The sequence below is a fragment of the Taudactylus pleione genome, unplaced genomic scaffold, assembly GCF_031769625.1.
Source record: "Taudactylus pleione unplaced genomic scaffold, aTauple2 ptg000120l, whole genome shotgun sequence".
NCBI classification, from domain to species: Eukaryota; Metazoa; Chordata; class Amphibia; order Anura; family Myobatrachidae; genus Taudactylus; species Taudactylus pleione.
In genome coordinates, this window is record NW_028284522.1 from 11,640,001 (window position 1) to 11,664,372 (window position 24,372).

General features: G+C 42.0%; 1 protein-coding gene across 1 annotated transcript in view; it reads left to right on the forward strand.

Moving 5' to 3' along the window:
- The window catches only part of SLC25A36 (solute carrier family 25 member 36), a 52,781-nt gene that overhangs the window by 22,008 nt on the left and 6,401 nt on the right, over positions 1-24,372 (forward strand). Inside the window, exons 3-5 of the mRNA XM_088472065.1 lie at positions 9,932-10,009; positions 12,341-12,441; positions 23,935-24,001. Of these exons, the coding sequence (XP_088328191.1) occupies positions 9,932-10,009; positions 12,341-12,441; positions 23,935-24,001 (246 nt within the window). The remainder of the gene's footprint in view (positions 1-9,931; positions 10,010-12,340; positions 12,442-23,934; positions 24,002-24,372) is intronic.

A 24,372-nucleotide genomic window follows, 5' to 3' on the forward strand; every position in this document is an offset into this window, starting at 1 on the left:
AAAGTGGTCTGTGGCAGGTACATTTGTCCCAGATTCTTGTCATTATGTGTTTTAAACCCCCAGGAGAAAGTCTGCAGTGTAGCAGGCTTGAGTTTCGGCTTTTTGAAAAGCCGCTTTGGGACCTGGGGGTTGTGGGTGAGAGGAGAGGGAGGGCTCCACCCACGGCCACTCCAGGTTTTGGTTCTCGCAGCCTGGTAACAGGTTGTTAGTTTTCCACCTGAGAGTGGCCAATATAAGCCTAGTGTGTTTAGGGCTGATTGTCTCACCTGGGAGAGCTGACAGGGAGTTTGCTCAGAGACACTTGGAAAACCTATCTGTGAGTGCTGTGCTGTGCTGTGCTCTGTTGCTGCCGAGGGCATTAGGCCCTGCCAGGTTCTGGTAGTGAGGGAACTACCTGTGAAGTTAGTGCCCCGACAGGGCTAAGATTTATGTTTGTTTTCTTTGTTATTTCTGACATTGTACAATAAAGACTGGCGCCGACCAGCTTGTACTCGCTTCCAGACGTGTGTGTGTGTGTGTGTGTTCGTGTGTGTGTGTTCGTGTGTGTGTGTGTTCGTGTGTGTGTGTTCGTGTGTGTGTGTTCGTGTGTGTGTTCGTTTGTGTGTGTTCGTGTTCGTGTTCCCCTACCCAGGGGAGGGACCTCCTAATCTGACTGTGTTACAATAATATATATATATGAGAGAGAGAGATTGATTTAGTGTATGTGTATATATCTATCTATCCACATGGCAGTATTGTCCAGCCAGGCCATTATATGAAAGATGCAGAGATATATTCTTTACTGATTTACAGTCATCCATGACCGTGTCCAGTACTTTCAAATGAGGAAAAAAAACTTTAACTCTTTTTTTTTTTTTTTTTTTCCCTCAACTACAAATTTGGATACTTCTGTCTATTGGGTAATGGCTAAAGGGTAATGTGCATACCAGCTAATCACTTTTGCTAGAAGCAGAGGACCAATGTCACGCTTTTATAGTCCCTCATATTACTCTTCTATTTGCCTGTGCTCCAGGTGTAATGCTTCTGCTGGTAGCACTAATGCACTTGGATTCTGAGCTGTTTTATCTTGTGTTTACAGCTGTCCTCTCCATATTCAAAACTGCATTTTAAGTATCATTCAGGCAACTTTCATATGTTCTTATTAACTCTTCCTATGAACAAAACCCATACTTCATCAAGTTGGTAATTTTAAACTAGAATCCTAACTTTTTAATTTTCTCCCAAATGGTAGAACCATGAAGTCTCTAGTGTTCCTGCAAAACTAAACCCTTGCATGTAACCATAGTGTGCCCCAGAGCTCACATTAATCACTGTATTGATATCCAATTGGAGGTCTGTATTAACTAACCCGCCATTACAATAAGTTAATCTCTCCCCGGTATGTTTAAAAAAAAAAAAAAGAAAAACCTGTTGGACTCCTTTTTGAAAGCAAGTAATAATTTAAGAACCTTTTGTTACATTGAGTTTATTCTACTATTCATTGTACCTCACATTTCCCAGATTTTATACCACTATAAGCACCTCTAAGAAAACCTGAGGAGTGATTATTATATCTAGTATAGGTAGTCAACCTTTGTGCCAAGTTTTTTTTTTTTTTTTTTTTTAAACCCAACATACCTGCTAATATTGGATTACTACTAGAAGTGATAAGATTGCATTGGTTGCGGTACCCATTTTTTTTCCTCCTCACAAGGATCTGATGGTAGGAATTTAATTACAATGTTGTGATGATTATGACATAAGCAGAAGTTTCCAAAATATTTAATTACTATGATTACTCCCAGTAATAGAAATGTGCCACCCACCTGCTTTATCTGGTATTTTGGGTACTTTCCTTCAAACACAACCGGTGTGCTTCCTTCTTTCTCACCTGGCAGAGAGGTGAAGGTAACATGACCTCAGACCCAAGAATCACATACCGTAGGTTATTAAATAAAAATTCAGTTTAATTAAACTAGATTGCTTCTTAAGTATTAAAACCTGTTTGGCTTTAAACACAGTTAGGCAAGCATCAATGTAATTTGTTTGTTAAACATTAAACACACGTTCAAGGTGATACCACAATATGCACGTTAATTCAATGTCACAAAGCTAAGCAGTTAAATACTTCAATACATATTCTCAATATTACTACCCCTAAAAGCTTCCCCTAATGGCTCACACTACACAGCCCTAAGGAGGGGCTTAGGACACTGCAATTTACATGAAGCAACAACTTTTACAGTAAAGTTGCATACACATGGTATGATCTGTACTACCAACGACTTGAAAGATATCTTTCGGTGCGTACACATGGTTTGATAAAAATGCATGATATGAACGATCATTATCGTTCAGATCATTCTTTTTTTTTTTTTTGTGCCTTCCAAAACTCAAATGACCAGCAATGCACGGGCACGTATGTACGATATCAACCATTGACCATGCATGCAGGCCAACCCGGTCGATATCGTCCAGGTTACACAGGGACCCGAGGTCGCTGGCCCGTCGTTGGTGTGCTGGATGATCGATATCGATCATTCAGCACATCGGGAAGGTGCAGGGAGATCAGTCAGCAATATCGTTATCGCCGACTAATCGTACCTTGTGTACGGACCATTTCAAAGAGATCTTTCAGTGAGTCATCCTCCCACATCTCTGAACAGGCAAAGTTGACAATATCGTGCATGTATGGACGATCATGGATATTGTTAACGTTCATGCGGGAACGCGCATCGTTGGCTGCATAAAATTAACGATATATCGAGATCGTGCATAGATATCGCACTGTGGGCCTAATTCAGACCCGCTCGCAAGTGCTGAGCGCTCGCAAGCGGGTCGATGTTGGCCAAGTGCGCATGCGCACGACGGAGGCGGCTCTGTCGTGCACATGCGCGAGACCCGAATAGCGACGGGCAAGCCATCGCTCCGGGTCTTGCTACAAAGGGGGCGTGCTGTCGATGGTGATTGACAGGCTGCTCAGACAGAGGCGTTCCCGTGGGAACGCCTACCGTCTGGGGCCGGCCCCATTGGAGTGCTGTTGGCTCTGATAGAGCCAAAAGCACTCCAGGGCTTGCGGCAGCGAGGCCCTACCACAAGGGTCTCGTCGCAAGCCCGATGGTCGCGATGGTCTTGACCATCGCAACCATCTTTTTGGCTGCTCGCTATAGCTGTGGGTGGTCACCCACAGCTGTGCGAGCGGCCAGGAGGCCGCTCTAAAAAAAAGAGAAGGACCGCCCTGATTCAGAGCGTCCGGCTCTGAATCAGGGCCTGTGTGTGTACGCGCCTTTTAAGCTTTAAAGTGTAAATTTCACTACCCACACATCCTACTTAACTATTATTGGGGGTCAATCCAATTAAATGCAAAGGGTGCGAGTTGCCATTGTAACGGCGTTAAAATGCCAGCAACGTACCAGCACCCTTCACGGCCCGCTCCGAGCCTGAATTCGCTGAATTTTGCTCGGAGCCGTATGAGGCTGCAAGCTCTTTAAAGGGAATTTGGGCTGCCTTAAAGTGCGGCCATTGCCGTGATGACTCACACCCACAAGATCATCGCGGCTAATTGGATTGACCCCTAGGTCTCTCTATGCACATGACCATGCTACCATGGTTTGCTTATTACTTTAAGCTGCATACACACACAACGATTTAGTTAATGAACGATTTTAGTAAACTGTTTTCTCCCTTGAAAAAATTAACTAAAATCGTTTACTAAAGTTGTTCATTTAAATGTAATGAACGATTTTTTAGAACTACAAACGATTTTTGCATATTCCCTTACTGAAAGTCATTGAGTTGACAAGTCTGACTGAACTACAAATGTGAACGCGCATGAACGAAAAACGTTCATCATTTCACTCAGAAAGTGAACGAGTTTTACAAACGATTATCGTTAGACGATAATCGTTCAAAAAATCGTTGTGTGTGTATGCACCTTTATGCTGTTTATTGAATAGAAGCATCCAGTTAGCTCATTAGATACTAATTCAGTATTTGGTAACTGTAGTTGTCAGGTGAGGGTATTCCTGGCTGAACTGGTTAGAACTGCATATGCTGCCTGTTTGAGATCATAGCCTGTCAGCACATTGTCTGTCCTCAATGTTGACACAGTTCTCCAGTACTTCGTTTATTAAGATTAAACATTTTTTCTCTCAGATTATTGTGGTAATTACCAGTGTTGCGAATTTATGCCTCTGTCACAAGTGGCAGCCTGAATCTCTGTTACTATCTGTGAGGGGTGCAGGGCATTATTTTAATCACAGACCTGATCCTCCTAAATTTGTCAGGTCCTGCTCCCACTCCTGGTAATCTCTATCCTCTTACTCCTCTGTCAGCTCAGCGCTCTCTGGCTGTATCGGTCAGGGTTGTTTTTAGGTAGTTCAGCCTCTGCTTCTTCTCTCTCTGCCTTTAATCAGCAACCATGGGCCCATGCAGGGGTGGCTGTTGGGTGTATCTCTGAGGGAGCTCGCTGAAATAGCTCTTTCCAGATACACCGCAACACAGTGGGAGACTCTCTCAGACACTCCTCCCCAGTCCTCTTGCAGCAAGTCCTTCCACTCGTCCTTCCCGCCTCCTGCTGCATTAACATAATTACAAGGACGGAATTGCAAAGCTGCTTGTGTGTAGCTTTGCAATTCCATCTACTACTAAATCGCCCCCAATGTCCATAAAAAAGTTGCAAACTCGATCAGCCTACTTGCAGACACCTTTTTACTGACCTCATACTAAAGAGGGTTTTTCTTCTTCAGGGTCCATAGGGCTCCACAGGGACATTGTTGTAGGTGGGACCTGAAGGACCGGACACACACAGCAAAGCTTTTCAATCCCAGGATTCTTCGGTCTTTTCCCCTATACCCCACCCACAGCCTGAGGGCACTTCAGTTTCATTGGTGTCCAGCAGGAGCTGGACCACCATTATAACATGGGGCTGCATTAAGCACCCCAAGCTTTTAATTTATTTCTATATATTTTTTTTTTTTTACTGTAACGGGCGAGCAGCACCAGACTGTCCTCCGGACGTCCGTGCTACTGCCCCATCACCACTCCGAGGTACCGTGACTCCAAGCCTGTGCTAGGTACTCCCTGCGGGGCTCCGAGGGGGACTAGCTAGCAGGCTCCCCGGACTCAAGACTGCAGCCCGGAATTCAGGGGACAGGTAAGGTGGAACCCCGTTTGCAGGGACCCGCATTGTTGTGCAGTCTTGCCTCTGGTTTCAGGAGACAGACCAGAGGTGCTGATGTGGACACTGGTGCGCCTACGACTCCATTAGACCACCGGGGCATATAGCAAACCGGCGCAGGGCATATGCAAGGAGGCCAAGGTGGTTAATGTCAGAAAGGGGAGAAGGCGCACTCCCTGCAGCCCCTCCCCCAGTCCGGGGTGCCATTCCACTACGGTCTTGGTGTACTCTGGGTTGCTCCTCCCTCACCCTCCTTCTCCCCAGAGACGCGCGGCAGCCATTTTCTGAAATCAGGTCTCCGGGAACTCTGGGTCAAGTCTCCCTGTATACCACTCCCACGGGCCAGGTCATACAGCGCTATATCCTATCAGCCACTATGGTCTGTGTAGTTGCTTTTAGTGCCCATTGTAAACATGTAATGTTTTTCTGTGTTTTGTGTGTGACTTGTGCTAGCGCTAATCTCCACTTTCTAGACTGTACAGCTTATACCTTTCCCTTTATTCTACTATACCCTGACCTACTAAGGTATAAGGGGTTCATTGTACCTCACATCTCACCTAATACATATGCATGCATAGAAAGTTCCATGCGATATATATATAGAGTTGGGTACATTAAAACCCTTTGGGCTAAATAGCAATTTCGAACTCAAATGGTTTCTATAGAAAACTTTTTATATACATATTTTTTTTTATGCATAATATTCGTATGACATCTTTATGCATGGAACTTTCTATGCATCCATATGTATTAGGTGCAATGTAATGTAGAAGATGGATACCTTATATGCCCACTAAGGTTTATTAATAAACAGATTTCAGTATTTTTTTCATGTATCTTATCAACACTGGTTGCTAAGCAACCAAATAGACACTTGAGGTAGGCAGCATGTGACTTTGGATTTAAGTCATGTGACCTCCGTACTATTACGTTAGTGTGTTAGGCATTTTGGGATGTGTCATATTGTGCTCCAGTTGGCGAGTGGCTACGTAAGTGTGTCATACTACAATCGCGAAGCACATATGTGACACAGCTCATCACATCACTAAGAATATCCCTTACCCGCGTATAACTATGCGGGAACTGGATATGACATAAATACCACCATAGCCTCATGGGATCTGTAGTCTTCAGATCCAGTATGGCGGCAGTGTAAGAAGCGTGTCCCCGTTTGGGGTAAGTTTCATTCACTAAGAGGAATATTCTGTTGTACATTACCTGTATACTAGCGAGCATATATATTTATATTTCAGATTGAATAGACACTTATCTTGATAAAGACGCAGCAGAGTGTCAAAACGCGTTGTTACTGTCTTTTTTCTACATTCTGCACACCTGTTGTGGTCCACATTTACTGCTGGGCGGCATATTTGGGTTCATCTTCCGCCATAGTTCATGTTGATATCCATTAGGGTATGTGTGTGTTTTATTTACATTTTAATAAATTGATGAAAATTTACCATCATCTGGTTGATCTCCCCCTCCCCCCCACCCCAAGCAGCACATGACATCCATCGGACACAACCGAGGCCCTGCTGCTCCAAAAAGCCATACAGTCTTTACTGAATTCAGGAGTAATAATTCAGGTCCCCTTCTCACCACGGGACAAGGGCTATTAATATACCCTTTTTTTAGTTCAGAAGCCCAATGGATCTCGTCGGCCTGTCCTCAACCTGAAATCTCTGAAAGTTTTATCAGGGTACCCAGGTTTCGTATGGAAAGCCTCCGTTCCATTATCTAGCTATGGAGCCTGGGGATTTTATGGTATCTCTAGACATTCAGGACCCTTACCTACGTGTAACTATAGCGCCTTCTCTTCAACAATCTCTCCGGTTTGCTATACTACAGCAACATTACCAATTTCAGGCTCTGCCGTTCAGCCTTTCAACAGCCCCCCCGGGTCTTTACCAAGGTCATGCCAGTTATGGCGGCCTCTCTTCGCCGTCAAGGGATCAGACTGTTCCCATACTTGGACAATCTCTTGCTGTCAAAGGATGGTACATTTTGGGAGTCCTCCTGGACTCTCGAGTTCAGAGAATCTTCTTAACAGCGGACAAGATTTCAGCAACCCAGCACAGACTACGCAGACTGTTCCACAAGCGCAGAGTGTCAATTTACTCTGTAATGCAGGCCTTGGGATCAATGGTGTCCACCTTCGAAATAGTGGAGTTCGCCCAGTTTCACTCCAGGCCCTACAACACCTGATTCTCTCCAGGTGGGATGGGCTACCCCATCTGCTCAAATCCCAGACAATGAGCCTCCCCCCAGAGCATTGCCTATCCCTAACCTGGAGGCTACAGACTTCCCATTTGAACAAGGGTCGTCCCTTTTGGGTCCCGGACTGGGCTCTCCTAACCACGGACGCAAGCCTCCGTGGGTGGAGCGCAGTAACTGCCAGCACTTCCAGGACTGATGGTCCCCAGTCAAGGCAGTGTTTCCACTCAATATCCTGGAACTTCGAGCCATCTACAGAGCTCTCTCTGGCTCGGAATATTCTGACAAACGGGCCAGTGCAAATTCAGTCCGACAATGCCATGGCGGTGGCCTACCTCAATCACCAAGGGGGCACTCTAAGTCAGTCAGCAATGACAGTGTCCCGCATTCTCACATGGGCCGAAAGCAATCTCTGCAGTGTTCAACCCAGGGATTCTCATTTGGGAAGCAGATTTTCTCAGCCGTCACGACGTGCATGCAGGAGAATGGTCTGTACATAATGAAGTCTTTCAGCTTCTAGTGTACAAATGGGGTCTTCCGGAAGTGGATCTCATGACCTCAAGACACAACAACAAACTTCCAACTTATCGAGCCAAAACACAGAACCCCGATGTGGCTCCATGGGATTGGTAAGTGGTGCTCCAAGCACTTCAGGAACCTCCATTCGAATCCCTGGAATCGGTGGATGTCAAGTGGCTCACTGTGAAGACTCTGTTTCTTCTGGCAATAGCATCTGCCCATCGGGTATCTGATTTAGGGACGCTTTCATATTGCTCCCCCATTTTAATATTTTATCGGGACGGAGCTTTTCTTTGTACACGCCCAGGTTTCCTTCCCAGGGTGGTTTCTCGCTTCCACCTGAATGAGAAAATTGTGGTTTCGGCATTTAATTCACCAGACCTCTTGGCAGGTGAGGCCTCGTTGGATGTGGTCCGTGCTATTTCCATCAGGAAACTGACTCCCTCTTTGTCCTATATGGATGCCACAAGAAGAGATGGCCAGCTAACAAACACTCTGGCCAGATGGATTCGCATGACTATCTCACAGGCTTACATGCAGCTTGCCCTTACTATGCCGGCTTCAGTATCTGTTTATTCTACTCACTATGTGTGACCCTCGTGGGCAGCCCTGCGTGGTGCCTCAGGTGAACAGCTACGCAAGGCAGCCACCTGGTCTTTTGTCCACACCTTTCTCAGGTTTTATGCCTTTAGTACATTTGCCTCTCGGGATGCTTCCTTCGGGCGTAGAGTTTTCCTATCGGCTTATGAGCTTACCTGCCTTTGATCAACTGCTTTGGGACATCCTCAATGTCTCCCTGTGGTGTCCTATGGACCCTGAAGAAGAAAAGGAGAGTTATGGTAAAACTTACCTTCGTTAACTCCATAGGGTCCACAGGGCGCCCACCCTTATTCTCCTAGCTTCTATGGGTTTCTTCTCTTGGTCACTTGTTTACATCTGTGTGAGTGTGAGATTCTTCAGTGTACTAGTCTTTCGTGTCTCCTATCCTGCTCCTGTCTTGAGCTTGTTAACAAAACTAAAGTGCACTCAGGCTGTGGACAGGGTATGGGGGGAAGGACCGGATCATCCTTGGATTGAAAAGCTTTTCTGTTGATGTTCAGTCTTCCAGATTCCACCTACTGTAGAACAATGTCTCTCTGTGGATTCTATGGAGTTCGAAGAAAGAGTTAACGAAGATAAGTTTTGCCATAACTCTCCTTTCTTTTTTTTTTTTTTATTATTTTGTGGCATCCAAATGATAATTAAAAATTAAAACCTGATACATGTCAGTTATTTAGGGGTCAGCCTGCTACTGAGAAGCTGCCTCCAGTCAGCAGTTACATGACTTGTACAATGTTAGTTTTCACACTTTTTTTTTGTTTTTATTCTTGTGGTTTTGTTAGTACTTTTCTTACTATACAATAAACATTGTGATTTTCACCGTCATTAAATTCCATCTAATGTTCTGTTTTTATTGTACTTAAAGCATTCACATGTCAGGAAGGCTTGGTTGTAATACAGTGGATATGTTACAGGTAAAGTGAGAAGAGGGGAATCTAATTAGTTGCCATGCGGTAAACCAAGGGTTAACATGCGCTAACTCACTGATTTATTTATTTATTTTATTTAACATCATGGGTATTAATAAGACTTAAGATTTGTGGCTTTTTTTTTTTACAAAAAAAAAATATTCTTAAAATTTTTGCCGAATACTTGTTCTATAGGTGAAAAATATCCAATGTTTCTTTATGGTGTGATGTGTGTTTTTTCTTTTTTTTCTTTCCATTGTATTGTTATACTCTATAATTAAAGTTACCTACTGCTTTTTATTCCAACAAGCCTGTAGATTACTGTATGTAAACTGAATGTGGTTATGTATGAAGGAACTTTTTTGTAAAAATGTAATTATTCCAAATTACTGTTAAGCCAGACTGCCTGCATAGATACCATGGGGAAAGTTCAGGAACTAGAAGTGATCTGTTCTATTAAAAACCTGAAGCTTACTGCCCTCTGCCTTTCTTATGGTCTCTGAGCTTATGGTTCTCCCTTTTTGTATTCCAGGATGATCTTGCAGAAGGAGGGTCCTCGATCACTGTTCAGAGGTCTGGGCCCCAACTTAGTGGGTGTAGCTCCTTCCAGGTATTGCCACTTCATCAAACATAATGCCATTTCCTATCATTAACCATAGGACCTTATTGTATATAGCAGTTGTTCCCAAACTTTCTTGAATCACGGCACCCTAGAAGTATCATCATTTACTTTTCTTCTCTGCACCCATAGGCCAAAAGTTTCTGATTTGAGAAAGTCAGCAAAACATGCATTAAATTATGCCTATATGCCAACGTTCGGTTCAGTTATGTGGTGGTGGACAGAATTGTGCTTCTGTTTGTCCACTTATTCTATGATTGTCGGCCACCGGCACTGGTTTTGGTCCTGGACCACCAACCTGTGGCACCCCTGCAAGTTTCTTGCAGCACGCCAGGTTTCCATGGCACCCAGTTTGGGAACTACTGGTATATAGTGTATTGTGGCTGTGCTGATATTTCAGTTCTTCTATCTTATGTTACCTTCTATAGTACACTTGGTAATAAGTTATGTTTATAATTTCCATGGTAAAAGACACAGAATTGTGAATTGAATAATTAAACCTATAAAATGAGTAAGACAATTAAGTGGAGTTACAGAAACAGGATCTTTTTAAGAACCTCTGTTCATTCCTTGACTTTCTGACATGATTAAGGCCATAGCGTAGTCACTACTCAGATTTGCAGATGTGTGATGGATCAAGGTTCTCTGCAGCAAATGGATCAATATTCGTTTGTTATAATGACAATAGTCTTAATCTAGAGAGATGTGTGACTGACATTTGTGTTCTTCTTGTTATTGTTCTCTCTGTTATGTCCATCAAAATATTTATTAAAGAAAGTTTCAGATACACTGACAATTTGATAAAAAAATGTTACACAGTGAATATAGTGTATTTACAAAATCATCCTTAGTATAAGAAGGGCCATTAGGGGGAAGCTTTGCAGTGTTGTGACTCTAATGTTAGGAATAGAACTTTGTTTAAATAACTCTTCTAAATATAGCCCCCATAAATCTCACAAGCAAAAATAATCTTCCTACAAACTTGTAAAGAAATATGAATATACTCTGCTCTATCCAGGAATAATACAACTTTTATTCTCTTCAGCTAGAAAACATTCTATTTATAGTGCATGCAAGCATTAAGTTGTATGTATTTAAGTATAAATGGCAGCATTTGAGTGTGGTTCCCAAGGGCACACTACTGCTGGCTGGTACATTTGGGCATGTAAAATGTGCTGCACTGTGGGCTGACCAACACAAGTTATGTTCAGTACTAACCTCGCTTACAGAGTATAATGAGCAAATACTAATAATACTAGATACGCAACTCATCTTGGATATAGCACTGTACGTTTTAAAGGGTTTTGTTTTTTGTCCATAAAAACCCAGCTTTATCAGTATATTTCACCAATGATGTACCTTTTTTAACTAGAAGAAAATGAAATGACTCCATATAAAGCTATTGTAGTGCATTGAAAGCCTTTTTTGGAAGAGCATTTCCCGATCTCTGATATGCTGTACTGTTATTGGGCTCTGATGTGAAGTTGGATGTATGCCTGTTTGCATAGCGTAAAATCTGCATATTTGTACTATGGTGTGGCTATAGTCAGATTTTCTTTCATCTGACACTTAAGCCTGCGTGCGACTAAAGAGGAGGGACAGGGGAACGAAGAGGAAGTCTATGCAGGCCAAGTATAGTAAGAATATATTAAGATCTATTCTTGCGTAATTGATAACAGATGCAAAGCAGAATCGCACACCTATTTGTAGCCGCATCGATAGCAGGATGCCAAAACACACTTATGATCATGATGTCCGCAGTGGCTAACCACTTTTGATTGGTCGATTGTGAATTCAGCTCTGATGTTGATAGGTGTATATTTTAAACTTTTTTTTTTTATTTATTTTTTTGCTTCTTTTATACTTAAGCGTTAGGGGATAGTCTGTATGAAGGAGTGTTGGCGCATTGCTACTGGTTTATTTATATGGCGCCAAAAGTGTTCTGCAGCGCCTTACAAAGTACATAAACAAATAGGTGACCAGTGACTTACAGTACAATACAATGCAGGACAAGGACAAGAATAATATACATTGCTACAATAGCGACCATTACACCCAAATAAGCAACAGAGCATAAGCAAGTGTTAGGTGCCCTAGTGGGGAGTAAGGAGAAGAACAAGAGAGTAGAGGGCCCTGCTCGTAAAGGAGAGTTGGAATCATGTTGCCATGCGTATACCTGAGCATATGAGTGTAAATACCTTATTTCTGTGTCCAGCCCAGCACCAGACTCTTCATATATTTTAAGTTCTTCATATTTTTCTTTCTGCGATGACTTCCCATGTATAACAAGCACTAACCCTGTGATCTGTATCTCATTTACAGGGCTATTTACTTTGCAGCTTACTCAAGCTGTAAGGAAAGACTGAACCATGTGTTTGTGGCAGATTCCACACAAGTCCATATGGTCTCTGCTGGTGCAGCAGGTAAATATCTGCCGTTGTACCCGACTCGTATTAGTGGAAATAGGCATTTCAATTAGTACCAATAGTTCTCACACTTTGTTTGCATTCTTTGTTTAATTGCCACATGGTTTCCCTTCCAGCACCTGGTTATTTCTTATCTCTTCTAAACCATTCTTCTTCCTAATTGTACCTTTTCTGTCCCTCCTATGTTACTGTGTGTTTATCGTACTCGGTGCTGATATATGTACTGTCTGCTAGCTATAGGGATAATACTTTTGTGGTAACCGTAGATCAGCTGCCTGTTAAAATGTTTTTATAATAAACAAAAAGTGTATAATCATTAAATCTGGTTGTGTATACTGGTCCTGAGGGTCATCCACATAATGTTTTTCCTATTCATTGTGATGCTTTACCAAACACGTCACTGTTGAACCAGGTTTGCCTGTTATGAAGTTTTTGTCTTCAAAAAAATGACCTCCCTTGCCAACCCATTCAGTGTGTCTATTTCATACCCCTTTAAAGGAGAGGCTTGTGTTTTCCATCTGTAACATGCACTATTTTTTTCCACATACAATGGATATTCTGTCAGAATAATACATGCCGCATAGTATATTGCTAGTTATCACCATTTTCAGCTGCTTTTCATTAGGGGCTGAAAATACTGACAAAATATTTATCAGACAAATGTTACGTTTTCAGCATTAGCACCATAGTGTTTACAAATAATAAAACAAAATTACAGTTCACACAAGATACATTTTTATATATTGAATATAAGAGTGACCTATATCTAAACTCGTAAAAATATAATGTTACACTTGTTTAAAGAACAGATGTGGTTAAACAAACTACATTCTTCCAAAACATGAGCGTATTTACAAAGGCCATCATTTTCCTTTCATAATGGACGTGATTTTGATCTAAAACTGTCACTATAAATGAGGGATATAAATGAACAGGACAGCTTTTCATACAATATGTCCAATAAGCTTCATTTAATTTATGTACTAAATCCGTAAGCTTCACGCACTTGCATCTGTGCTTTTTTGACTACTACTTCCGATAAGAAATTAACCGATCGAATTGTATATTCACCGGGTGTTCTACATAAATCCTGTCCCCAAAAGCCATCACCCAATCCCCCCCCCCCCCCCCCCCCCCAATCCATCCCCTTGTCGAATGACTCTCTTGCAAGACCAGCATGATCAAAAGCAAAAACCTAGCTGAGGGTTGGTTTATAAGTAGTTTAGTTTGTGATGTAATGCAGTGTAAAAACAGTCTCCTCTAATTGGTAAATACGCTTTTCTTCTTCAGGGTCCATAAGGATCCACAGGGATACCATGTGGATGATGTGGTTGGAGTAATCCAGGCACCAAACAGTTAAGCTTTCAGCTCCCAGGATGGTCCTCCTCCACATATACCCCGGCCACAGGCATTTAGTTTGTTTTGGTGTGGCAGGATTCAGACGCATCTTTGTAACAGGGGGACTGCTCAGGCAGTCCCAAGCTTTTATTTTATGTTTTATTTTGTTTTCTATGTTTTTGAGTTAGCAGCGCTGAACATCTGAATTAAGAATACCTCCGCCAGGCCGCAACACCAGTAACCTCTCTGGTTATTTCGACGGGTCGCGGCAGAACTTGCTAGCAGCAATGCTGGGGCCTGGACTGCTACCGGACGCACGGAGATGTCAGGTAAGGTGATTCCTCGCATACGGGGAATCACGCGCAGCAGTCCTTGCTTCCGATGCTGGAGACGCATCGGAAGCCGCTGCAATGAGGGCCCGGGACGCCCGCTCCCTCACTAGACCGCTGAGGCTTTTTTATCTGATGCCAGGGAGCGGCAGCATCAAAGGTTTTTGCGCGTCTGGCTCGCTCTTCCTACCCTCCTCATGTATCTGAGACGCCCCCAGTACACTATCGGTACTCTGCTGAAGCGATTTGGTCTCAACAGGTTTTGGGTCAGTCTCCCTGTATACCTCTCCCTCAGGTCAGGTATATGGTGCTCTATATCCTATCAAGTTTCATGTTTGAGTAGTTGATTCGGAGTCTATTGTAATTAAATTACATATGAATTTTATGTGACTGTTTGCTAGCTTCTGTGTTAATACTGCCTTTTATTTCTGACTGTCAGTTATAACTATCACTGTTTGTTTGTTTTTTTTTCTCCTCATCCCTCTGGTACAGGTTGGTGGGGGGTTTTCTGTGTGGGTCATTCCGTGTCAAATCAACACACTGATTTTACTTCACCAGCTCAGATTTTGATAAAATTTGGTATATAGATAGTTTATATGTAAAGTTTTCAAAAATCTGTCAAAAATGCACAACCAGCATATTTTCAAATCGCCATAGCAGCTCTCCTAATTAAGCTAGAGAGGTGGGAGTGGTGTCATTTCACTGTGTTTGTTATGTATGCCCTTTCCTATGATATACAACACAATAGGCTTTGAATTTGGATTTTTTTTTCCTCACAAACTGAAATTTTTGATCATGATTATCTCAAAAAGTGCATCAACAAAATAAATAAAAAAAAATTCTTGAAGTAGTCTATACTAATGTTACATGCTGTCACATTGCATTCTTACCTTTTATTATTGAATATGTCAAAAGGTAAAGGGAAACATGAGGTTGAGGCCCCTGTGCTGATTTCATGTAAATCCTGTTTTGCGGGCTTGTCCTCTCAGGACTTTATACAAGATGGTTGATGTGCTGTCTGTTATAAAGAACCATATCACCAGTCCAGTCTATTAGCCCCTGTACAGGAGCCATCTTGGGTGCCCCCTTGTCTCAGGTGATGACTCAACTAGTGGATCATTTGGCTACTCCAACACTGCATCCTTTAATGCTATGTTTGTCATTTCTATACATTCTTCCTGGATAGATGTTTATACCCGCTCAAGTCAGAGTATGGCTTAGTTGGCTGTTACAAACAGACCGGTAGTCGCTAAGGCGCCTTAAGCGGATGTTCGTTTTATCAGTCTGCTCAGCATGTAGATTCAGACGCATCATTGGAGGAATCGGATGATTCGGGTTCTTCTCCAGGGTCTTGCCCGGGAGAGAAGGACCATCCTTCTACAATGGATGTCGTTTTTTTTTTTCTTTTTCTTTGGTGAGGGCGGTCAAATCAATCCTAAATATACAGGATGACAAGAAGGTTCCATTATTTAAACACCGGAAGGTGGTAAAAGCTGAGTTTCCTAAATTTGAGTGGAAGAGGCATGGAGTAACCATGATAAAAAGAAAGATTAGCATCTTTTGTATCCTTTCCCAGCTACTGAATGTACTAAATGGAAAGACCCTCTTAGCGTGGATTCTCAGGTAACACATTTAGTAAGGAACATTACGTTTCTTATTCCGTCAGCATCTCCTCTTAAAGATCCTACAGAAAGGAAATTGAAACATGTCTTAAAGCAGTATTTCATCATCTAGAGCTTTTACTCAACCAGCTATGGCTAGGGCTTTGGTATCCAAGGTTGTTGAGGAATGGACGGGGGTATTGGAAGATACTCTACCAAATGCTACCAGAGAACAGATTACATATAGCTCCCACATATGGGAATCTGTCTCTATTTGGGAGAAACTGCAATAGATGCTGGGCTTCTAGCTTCTAAAGCATCGGCAGCCTCTGTTGTGGCTTGTAGAGCCCTTTTAGTTAAGGTCCTGGAAAGCAGATATCTGGTCTAAGAAGGCTCTGGAATCCTTACTTTGAAAATATACTTTATGGAGCAGAATAAGATAAGATACTGCCTACTCAGCAGCTTGAAATTCAACAGCTACGTTAAAATCTAGGAAGTCTTCGCAGGACCATCGAGCAAGCTAAGAGGTCCTTGTCGGCCAGATGTCCAGCTTCTAAGCTGGATGACAGACCCTCTGCCTGATAGGGTGGGCTTCCTCCTGGCGGAGCTCAGGATGGGAGGCCGACTCCTTCAATTTGCGGATTACTGACATCAAATAACAGACGCCTGGGTCCGAGAAGTCGTTTTTCAGGGGCATGTTCTCACTTTCCGGAGACATCCTTCAAAGTTTTTTTGCCATACTTTCCCATCGGAGTCTATCAGGAACTTGGCCCTACAGGAGGCCATTTACTCCCTGCTGCGGGCAGGGGTGATAATCCCGGTTCCTCTGGTTCAACAGGGAAAGGATTTAGTCCAATTTATTTTTTGGTTCAGAAACAAAATGGGTCTCATCGCCCTATTCTAAATCTGAAAACCCGCAACGAGGTTATCCTTGTATCCAAGTTCAGTAGCGAAACTCTTCGATCAATGGAACCTGTTGTTGTTTTTTTTTCTGTGTTTTTTTTTTTTTTTTTTGGCTTCGCTGGACATTCAGGGTGTGTACTTCCATGTGCTGAATAAGTCATCACACGAACAATTTCTACGGTTTGCTGTCCTGCAACAACATTACCAATTTCAGGCACTGCCCTTTGGGTTATTGATGGCCTTGCGGGTATTATCCAAAATAATGGCAGTGATAACTGTTTATCTCAGGATTCATGGAATACGAATACGGCCATATCTGGGCGGGTCTTCTGATAATGGCACAGTCTCCAGCTGTTCTACAACACCATCTCCAACTGACCATTGCTCTGCCTACAGAAGCACGGCTGGATAATCAATTGGAAGAAATTTTCTCTGTCTCCAATACAGTGGATGGTATATCTGGGGGTGCTTCTGGATTCTTGGGCACAATGGGTGTTTCTGCAAGAGGACAAGATGGTGGCCCTGTCATTGCGGGTGCGCAAATTGCTACGCAATCAAAGGGTATCCTTTATGTCAGCAGTGTAGGTCTTGGGGTGGCTGGTATCCACATTCAACATGGTGGAATGTGCTCAGTTCCACTCCAGGCTTTTGCAGCAATTGATCTTCTTCAGATGGAATGGACAGTATCATCTAATACGGTACCAGAGGACGGAGATATATATATATATATATATCTATAGCTCTCGTGCTTTTCACCATGGATGCCAGTTTTCGTGGGTGGGTGACAGGTCATCACACCTTTTTAAGGGAAGATGGCCAAATCAGGAAACTAATCTGCCCATAAACATTCTGGAGCTTCGAGCACTATACAATGCACTCATCATGGCACAGGACCTGCTCCAGGGTAGGCCAGTCCTACAATGCAACCACAGTAGCCTATCTCAATTATCAGGGAGGCACGTGAAGTCATGCATCCCTGAGGGAAGTAATACATTCTGGTATGGGCAGAAAGTCATCTTCCGTTTATCTCTGCTATATTCATACTGGGAAGCGGAATTCCTAAGTCGTCAGGACATAAATGCTGGAGAGTGGGTTTTTTCAACTCCTGTTGGTCAAATGGGACCTACCAGACATAGATCTCATGGCATCATGTTACAACCACAAGGTCCCCAGGTAAGGGTCCAGGACCAGAGACCCCTCAGCCACCTTCATGGATGCACTGACAGGAAGATGGGACTTCAAGCTGGCAGATCTCTTTCCCCCCGATTTCCCTCCTTCCAAGGGTCTTGGGAAATTCAAGCAGGAAGACGGAACAGTAATACTACTGGCTCCTGCTTGGCCTAGACACCATTGGTTCTCTGATATACAGAATCTATCCATAGATATTCAGTTTCCTCTTAATTTATGCCTGGATCTGTTAGTGCAGGGTACCTGCCTGCATCCGGATATATCTCGTCTCTCCTTGATGGGGTAGCTCTTAAGGCTTCCACCTTAAGATCCAAAGGTTTTCTCCAACTCTGTAATTTAAACGATGCTTAGTGCACGAAAGCCTTCCTCTGCCCGCATCTGTTAGTTTGACATTCTGATGGGTCTGCCCACAAGAAAGTATGACCCTAAGGTTTTAGGGTTTCCCGGGTATTTATTTTTCTTGGCTGGGTTAGTCTTTGGTCTCAGCTTAGCCACCCTGGGATTGCAGGTTTCTGCAAGTTCAGTCTGGTTTCAGAAGAGAATTGCTTCTTTTTTTTTTTTTCTTTTTCCAGGGGATTTTCCGAGTTCAGCCGCCTTTTGTCCCACTGGCAGCACCGTGGGATAGGTCTTGGTTCTCAAGGGGCTACAAGCTCCCCATTTGAACCTCTAGAAAAGTTTGGCTGCGGAGACCTTTTTTTTTCTCTTCGCTACCTCTTCTGCACGCAGAGTCTCTGATTTTGCAGCACTTATTGTTGCTTCCCATTTTTTTATTTTTATTTTTTTTTCCCACCAGGTTAGAGCTGTCCTCCATACAGGGGAGGGTTACCTTTTCTAAGGTAATGTCCTGTCATCTTGTGAATAAAGAAATGGTGGTTCCAGCTTTTTCAATATTCAGATTTTTCTGTAGGTACAGTCTTCCTGGATGGGGTTCATGCTCTCCGTATCTATGTGTCTGATTTTCTAACATAGTTTGTACATTCCACTCTTTTTTTGTGTTTTATAGAAGTTTTCACAAACAAGGTTGGCCAACAAACAAACTCTGGCTCAATGGTTATGTATGACTGTCTCCCAGGTTTACACGAAAGCTGATCTCCCTGTCATTAACACGATGACAGCACTTTCTACTCGGCCTGTGGAACCATCATGGGCGTTATATTGTGGTGCCTATGTTGAACAATTGTGCAAGTCAGGCACGTGGCCTTTTGTCCACACTTATTTTCTTAGGTTTTATGCCTTTGATACTTATGCCTCTCAGAATGATTCCTTTGAGCGACGAGTTTTCCTTTTCTGCTCGAAGCGTACTCCACCCTTAGGGGAACTGCTTTAGGACTTCTCTGCAGATCCCTATGGACCCTGAAGAAGAAAAATAGAGTCATGGTAGACTTACCATTGATGACACTTTTTTTTCTTTTCTTCGAGGTCCACAGGGCACCCACCATGACGCACCTCGTAATTTTAGGTAATTTTTCTTTCTGGCATGGATTCCCTCACTTTCTGATAGTGTTTCTGGTGTACTATTGTTCTTCCTTCTCCTCTTTCCTTCTCCTGCTTTGAGCTTGTTTACAGAACTGAATACCTGTGGGCGGGGTATATGTATATAGGGGCATCCTGGGTGCTGAAAGCTTAACTGTTTGGTGCCTGGATCACTCCAACCACATTATCTTCATGGTATCCCTGTGTACCCTATGGACCTCGAAGAAAAAGTTATCAATGGTAAGTCTACCATAACTCTTATTTTTCAGTGACTCTGCTAGCAAAAAAAAAAATAAAAAAAAATCTGAACTTTACATTATTTACTGGGTAAGTATTTTACATTAACTAATCAAAGATAGCTTGGAAATAATGCCATTAGTTTAATTTTATATAATTTTAGTGGTTTTTAGTACTAATTTTTAACTTCATTATTAAACATCATGTTTTAAATATGTTTAACATCCATTAAAATGTACAGTAAAAAAAGTCATGCAAAATGTCAGCTGCTTTGATGTACAAGTTTCTATTGCTCTTATGAACTTTTGTTCATATGTTTTTTTTTTTTTTTTTTTTTTTTTTTTTATGTATTTTCTTTAATAGTCATTAATCCAATCCATCTTGTTTTAATAATATAATTTTGTTTTTTAATTGTACATTTTTTTTTTTTCTTCTGTAAGTCTTAAAATTTATTTTGTGAAATCCTTTCCTTGGGTTTCATTGGTACGCATTGTTGTGGACCGCTGCTTGTTGTTGTGATACAGAAAAGCCTGTGTCTATTTTAGGCATTTACTGTACATTTCAACTGTGAAAGGCGCGAGATTGTGTCATCTCATGCTCGCCTCCTGCAGGTCTCGTCCTGCGGAAATATGGACTAAGTTAAACCTCGTGAGTACTTGACCCAGCTTCTCTCCGCAGCCAAAAGCGTAAGAACCGCACATGGAAATTGTTATTGCCTTTTTTAATGGGGAACAAACAAGGAGTGTTGTACTCTGAAATGTAAGGAAATAAAGATTTATTTTTTCCCTATAACTCTTCTAGAGATATATGGACTTTAGTAAAGTTGTACAAGTGTGCTGTGTATGTGTGTGTTCATCATACATCATCCTTTCCTATCCATAGCATGTGCACAGACTGTGTCTAGCAAGCTGTTTGGCTATTGGATTTGGATACATTCATGCAAGTGTAATATACTGGACTACAGTTTTATTGCACACATGAATTTACTCCAATAGATTATTTTAATTTTCCTTCTCTCCAACACCCCCCCCCCCCCCCCCTAATTCTTACAAGCCGTATGTTTTGTGCCCATGTAAAGATGTTAAGAGCTTGGTTACAAAGAATGCAGCGTTCTGGCTGGTTTGATTGTTGTCACTAAAAATAACTCTGACTATCTAAGGTCGACATGCTGCCCCCCCCAGATGTTGTGGAATTACACATTCCAGCATGCCCTGCCTCAGTTTTAACATTCCTTGATTGCAAAATTGTGGCATGGCATGCGGGGATGTGTAGTTCCACAACAACTGGGGGAGCCGCATGTTTAACACCCCTGGTCTAAGCATTTAGTCAACACTTTGTCACTTGTTAAAGGGAAATTAGCATTTTCAGAAATACTATTCTATTCATATTTATATTTTTATAGGGATTGAATTGTCCCATGCACTCCAAGTTCATTTATGTGTAACATGCTGGCAACTGTGTGAACAGCTACAGATGGGTCCTCCTACATCTGGCCGCCTTGCGCGTTAAACAGCCTTTCTAGTCGCGCCATGCTGTGGCGTGATTCTGCAGCGCCGAGTGCCTTTTGTGCGACTTTTTACCTTTTGAATGTGTCTTCGCACAGCGATGCGAATAGATAGCACAAGCAGCTTCTGCTGATTAAAATGATATGCAGCATGCCTATGTTCTGTGAGCGAGTGCGTGTATCTGCATGTGAAACACTACGTTACAGTGTCAGCGACTGTAACATAGTGTTTAGCATGCAGATACACCCACAGTTGCACACAGAACATAGACATGCTGCAAATCATTTTAATCAGCAGAAGCTGCTTGTGCTATCTATTCGCTGTACGAATAAGACGCATTTGAAGGTAAAAAGTTGCACGGAAAGACGCTTGGCACTACCAAATCACATGGAGCTACCGCGTTGTGTGGTGCGACTTATAGCGCACGGAGGATAGATGTGTGTGGATACCACTGTATTTTATGCTTAAAGACTAATTATATTTTATACCTCCTATGCGATGTCCCCTTTTTATTTCTGCCCTCTTGTACCAGAAAATACAGACCATTGAGATAGGACACAGTTCAGTGTTCTATTAGCGGACTGGCTAGGTCTGTCACAGAGGCACTTGGACCACTTGCCAACTTTGGCTGTTATTGAGATAATGTTTGTGTATTCTGGGCACAGTCCCATCGGAAGCGCGGCCAAAATCACACATTTATTACCTTATCCTCTGTACAGAACCACATCATTGTGTAACTTTCTAGCCTTGAATGAGTTTTGCCAACATATAAAAATAAATATGAGGAACCTCATATATTCAGGGGCATAAATTCAGCAGCTGAAATAATGTGTTTTCCTCTACATTTCGTATATGATTAGAACATTTTAACTGCTTTCTGTTACATGTCAGAATAGTCAGCAGCAGCCCTTAGGGGGGACTCCAGCAATGTAAAGGTGCCTATCCACTAGACAATTAAAATGAGCGATTGAACGATATTGTTCGATAATCGGTCAGTAAACGTTTGAAAATCGTTTGCAGATTGTTTAAAAAAATTGGTCTTTTAGACATTCTATCATCGTGCAAATATGCTGGTCAACCTGATGGTAGTCAGGTTCAGCATGTTTGCAGATGATTGATTGTACCTACACTGAACGACTGCTCATTCAGTGTAGGCACATCACAGACTGACAAACGACTGCACGATTACAATGTCGTAATCGTGCAGTCTTTTGCCTGTCGTCTAGTGATTGGGCACCTTAAGAATGTATGTGAAAAACTTCCAACTATTAAGGTGAATGTACACATAGTGGCAGATTATGTGGAACTGTATGTTCTTTCCTACAGTCAGTTTAATTTGTTTACACTGTAATTAATGAGGTAATGCATCAATATGTTTAGTCATAGCAGTCTTTGCAGATTTCTTTACCTGTCAGCACATTATATTCACATAGACACATTTTGGAAATGATGTAATGCTATAGGTAACATTTACTATAGTGCCATTACAGACAACTGTAAGTCACAACATGAATGTAAATGTATAATGTCCCGTCTTGGGGAGATTGGTTACACAATGGAATCACAGCTGCCATCTACAGATACTGTCCAAGCAGATGTCTCTATTAAACAGAGATAATGCATGCAGTAACTTACATTATTTGTAGCATTAACAACTAAATCTGGCTGTATCATTAACCCCAGCAATATGTTATTTCTCTATAGCCCCCTGTGCGTTTCCAGCAGATCCCAAGCATTCTCTCTTTGGGCCTTCGGTGAAAAGTTAGAAATATCACAGCTATAGGGTGCAGATTTACACCTTGGCAAAGCCATGTTGTGCTGCTGGGAAGAACGTGTAAGATACAGGAAGAGGGATATGTATGTATGTATGTATACATACAGACAGTATTCTGCCAGAATACAAACATTTACACATGCCCCTTATATGATCACAATGTTTTATCCTGGTGCAAACTTGCTGGTAACTATCAGGTCTTGTGATTGTGCGTTCTTAATGCAGTATGCGGTTTGCTTTAAAAAAAACTTTACAAAAACAAATTATTATTATTATTACTGCTGTACAGAAGTCAGAAGTGTTATCCTATCATTTTATCCATGAATAAAGCATCTGGTGCTGCACAAACTGTCCCACCAGATCTACAGCCACTTGAACGTTGTAGATAGCCTATACTTCTGGATCACCTTGAATGTTGTCACATTACAATGTGCGACTCGTTTTCAGAACATCTGATTGGGCCAATTCATCTGGTTTGCAACATATTATCATGTGTGCATTGGCGTCTGAATGCTGTGGGTGTCTCTAGCAAGTCAGGGTGTCTGATCACACCATGAGCTCTCAGCCTCTTTCTCCGGCTCTCCAAGTACTGCATGCACAGCACTTTATTTCTTTATACAATTGGACATTGTATTTTTCTGATTACATTTCTGACAATAACCACTGTCGCGTTCCTCGCCCCATCACGTTTTCTTTCACGTTGTACTTGTTCTGAGTAGTATACTGAAAAAAAACACAAATGGTGGGCCATCCGAGATCCCTAGAGGCCTAGCTTTCTAGTCTTCTGAAATATACTATAGACTGCCATTCTGTACTTTATGTATCTAGCTTAGGTGCCTGTTTACACATCCCAGCTGTCTTCATTTGCTAGTTTACCTACAATACCCATAAGGGTGTTTTTGTTTTGTTTTGTTTTTATATTTATTAGCAGTTTAAAACTGTTCTTACAATAGGGGGAGTTGGGCTACTAAAGATTAGCAAAATTCTTAAATTAAACTTATTTAAATATTTATTATTTGAAACGATGCAGGCCCCACTTGGACCCTAGTTGTGCTTTTCCTCTGAAACTAGTGACTTTTAATGCACAATGTAACATTGTAACTTGCTTTTGATGTCAAATAATGTGTTTTTAATTTGTTTAGGTTTCACTGCGATAACAGCTACCAATCCTATTTGGCTAGTTAAAACGCGGCTACAACTGGATGCAAGGTGAGATTACTTGCTCAGCTGCAAATATCATGTAATTTAATGTGATATTTACACAGACTGACTTGCAAAGCTAGCTAGCTTTTATTAATGGTAATCAAGCAGCAGTATTGAATTATAAAATAGGTGTTATAATGGTACACCAAAATGTGTGCACTATATAAATAACTGGTAATAAATAATATCCTCTTTTTTCAGTTTTATGAATGACTATCATCTGCAGATCATTCGATCTGCAGATATATCTGTATAGTGTGTACCCACGATAAGACAAGCTGTCAAGAGAGGCAGTTCTTGTGTATTTGCTCCCAGCATCCGCTGTAATTATCCTTCATTCTTTTTATAATTTTTGTTTTGTGAAATGTAAACAAAAA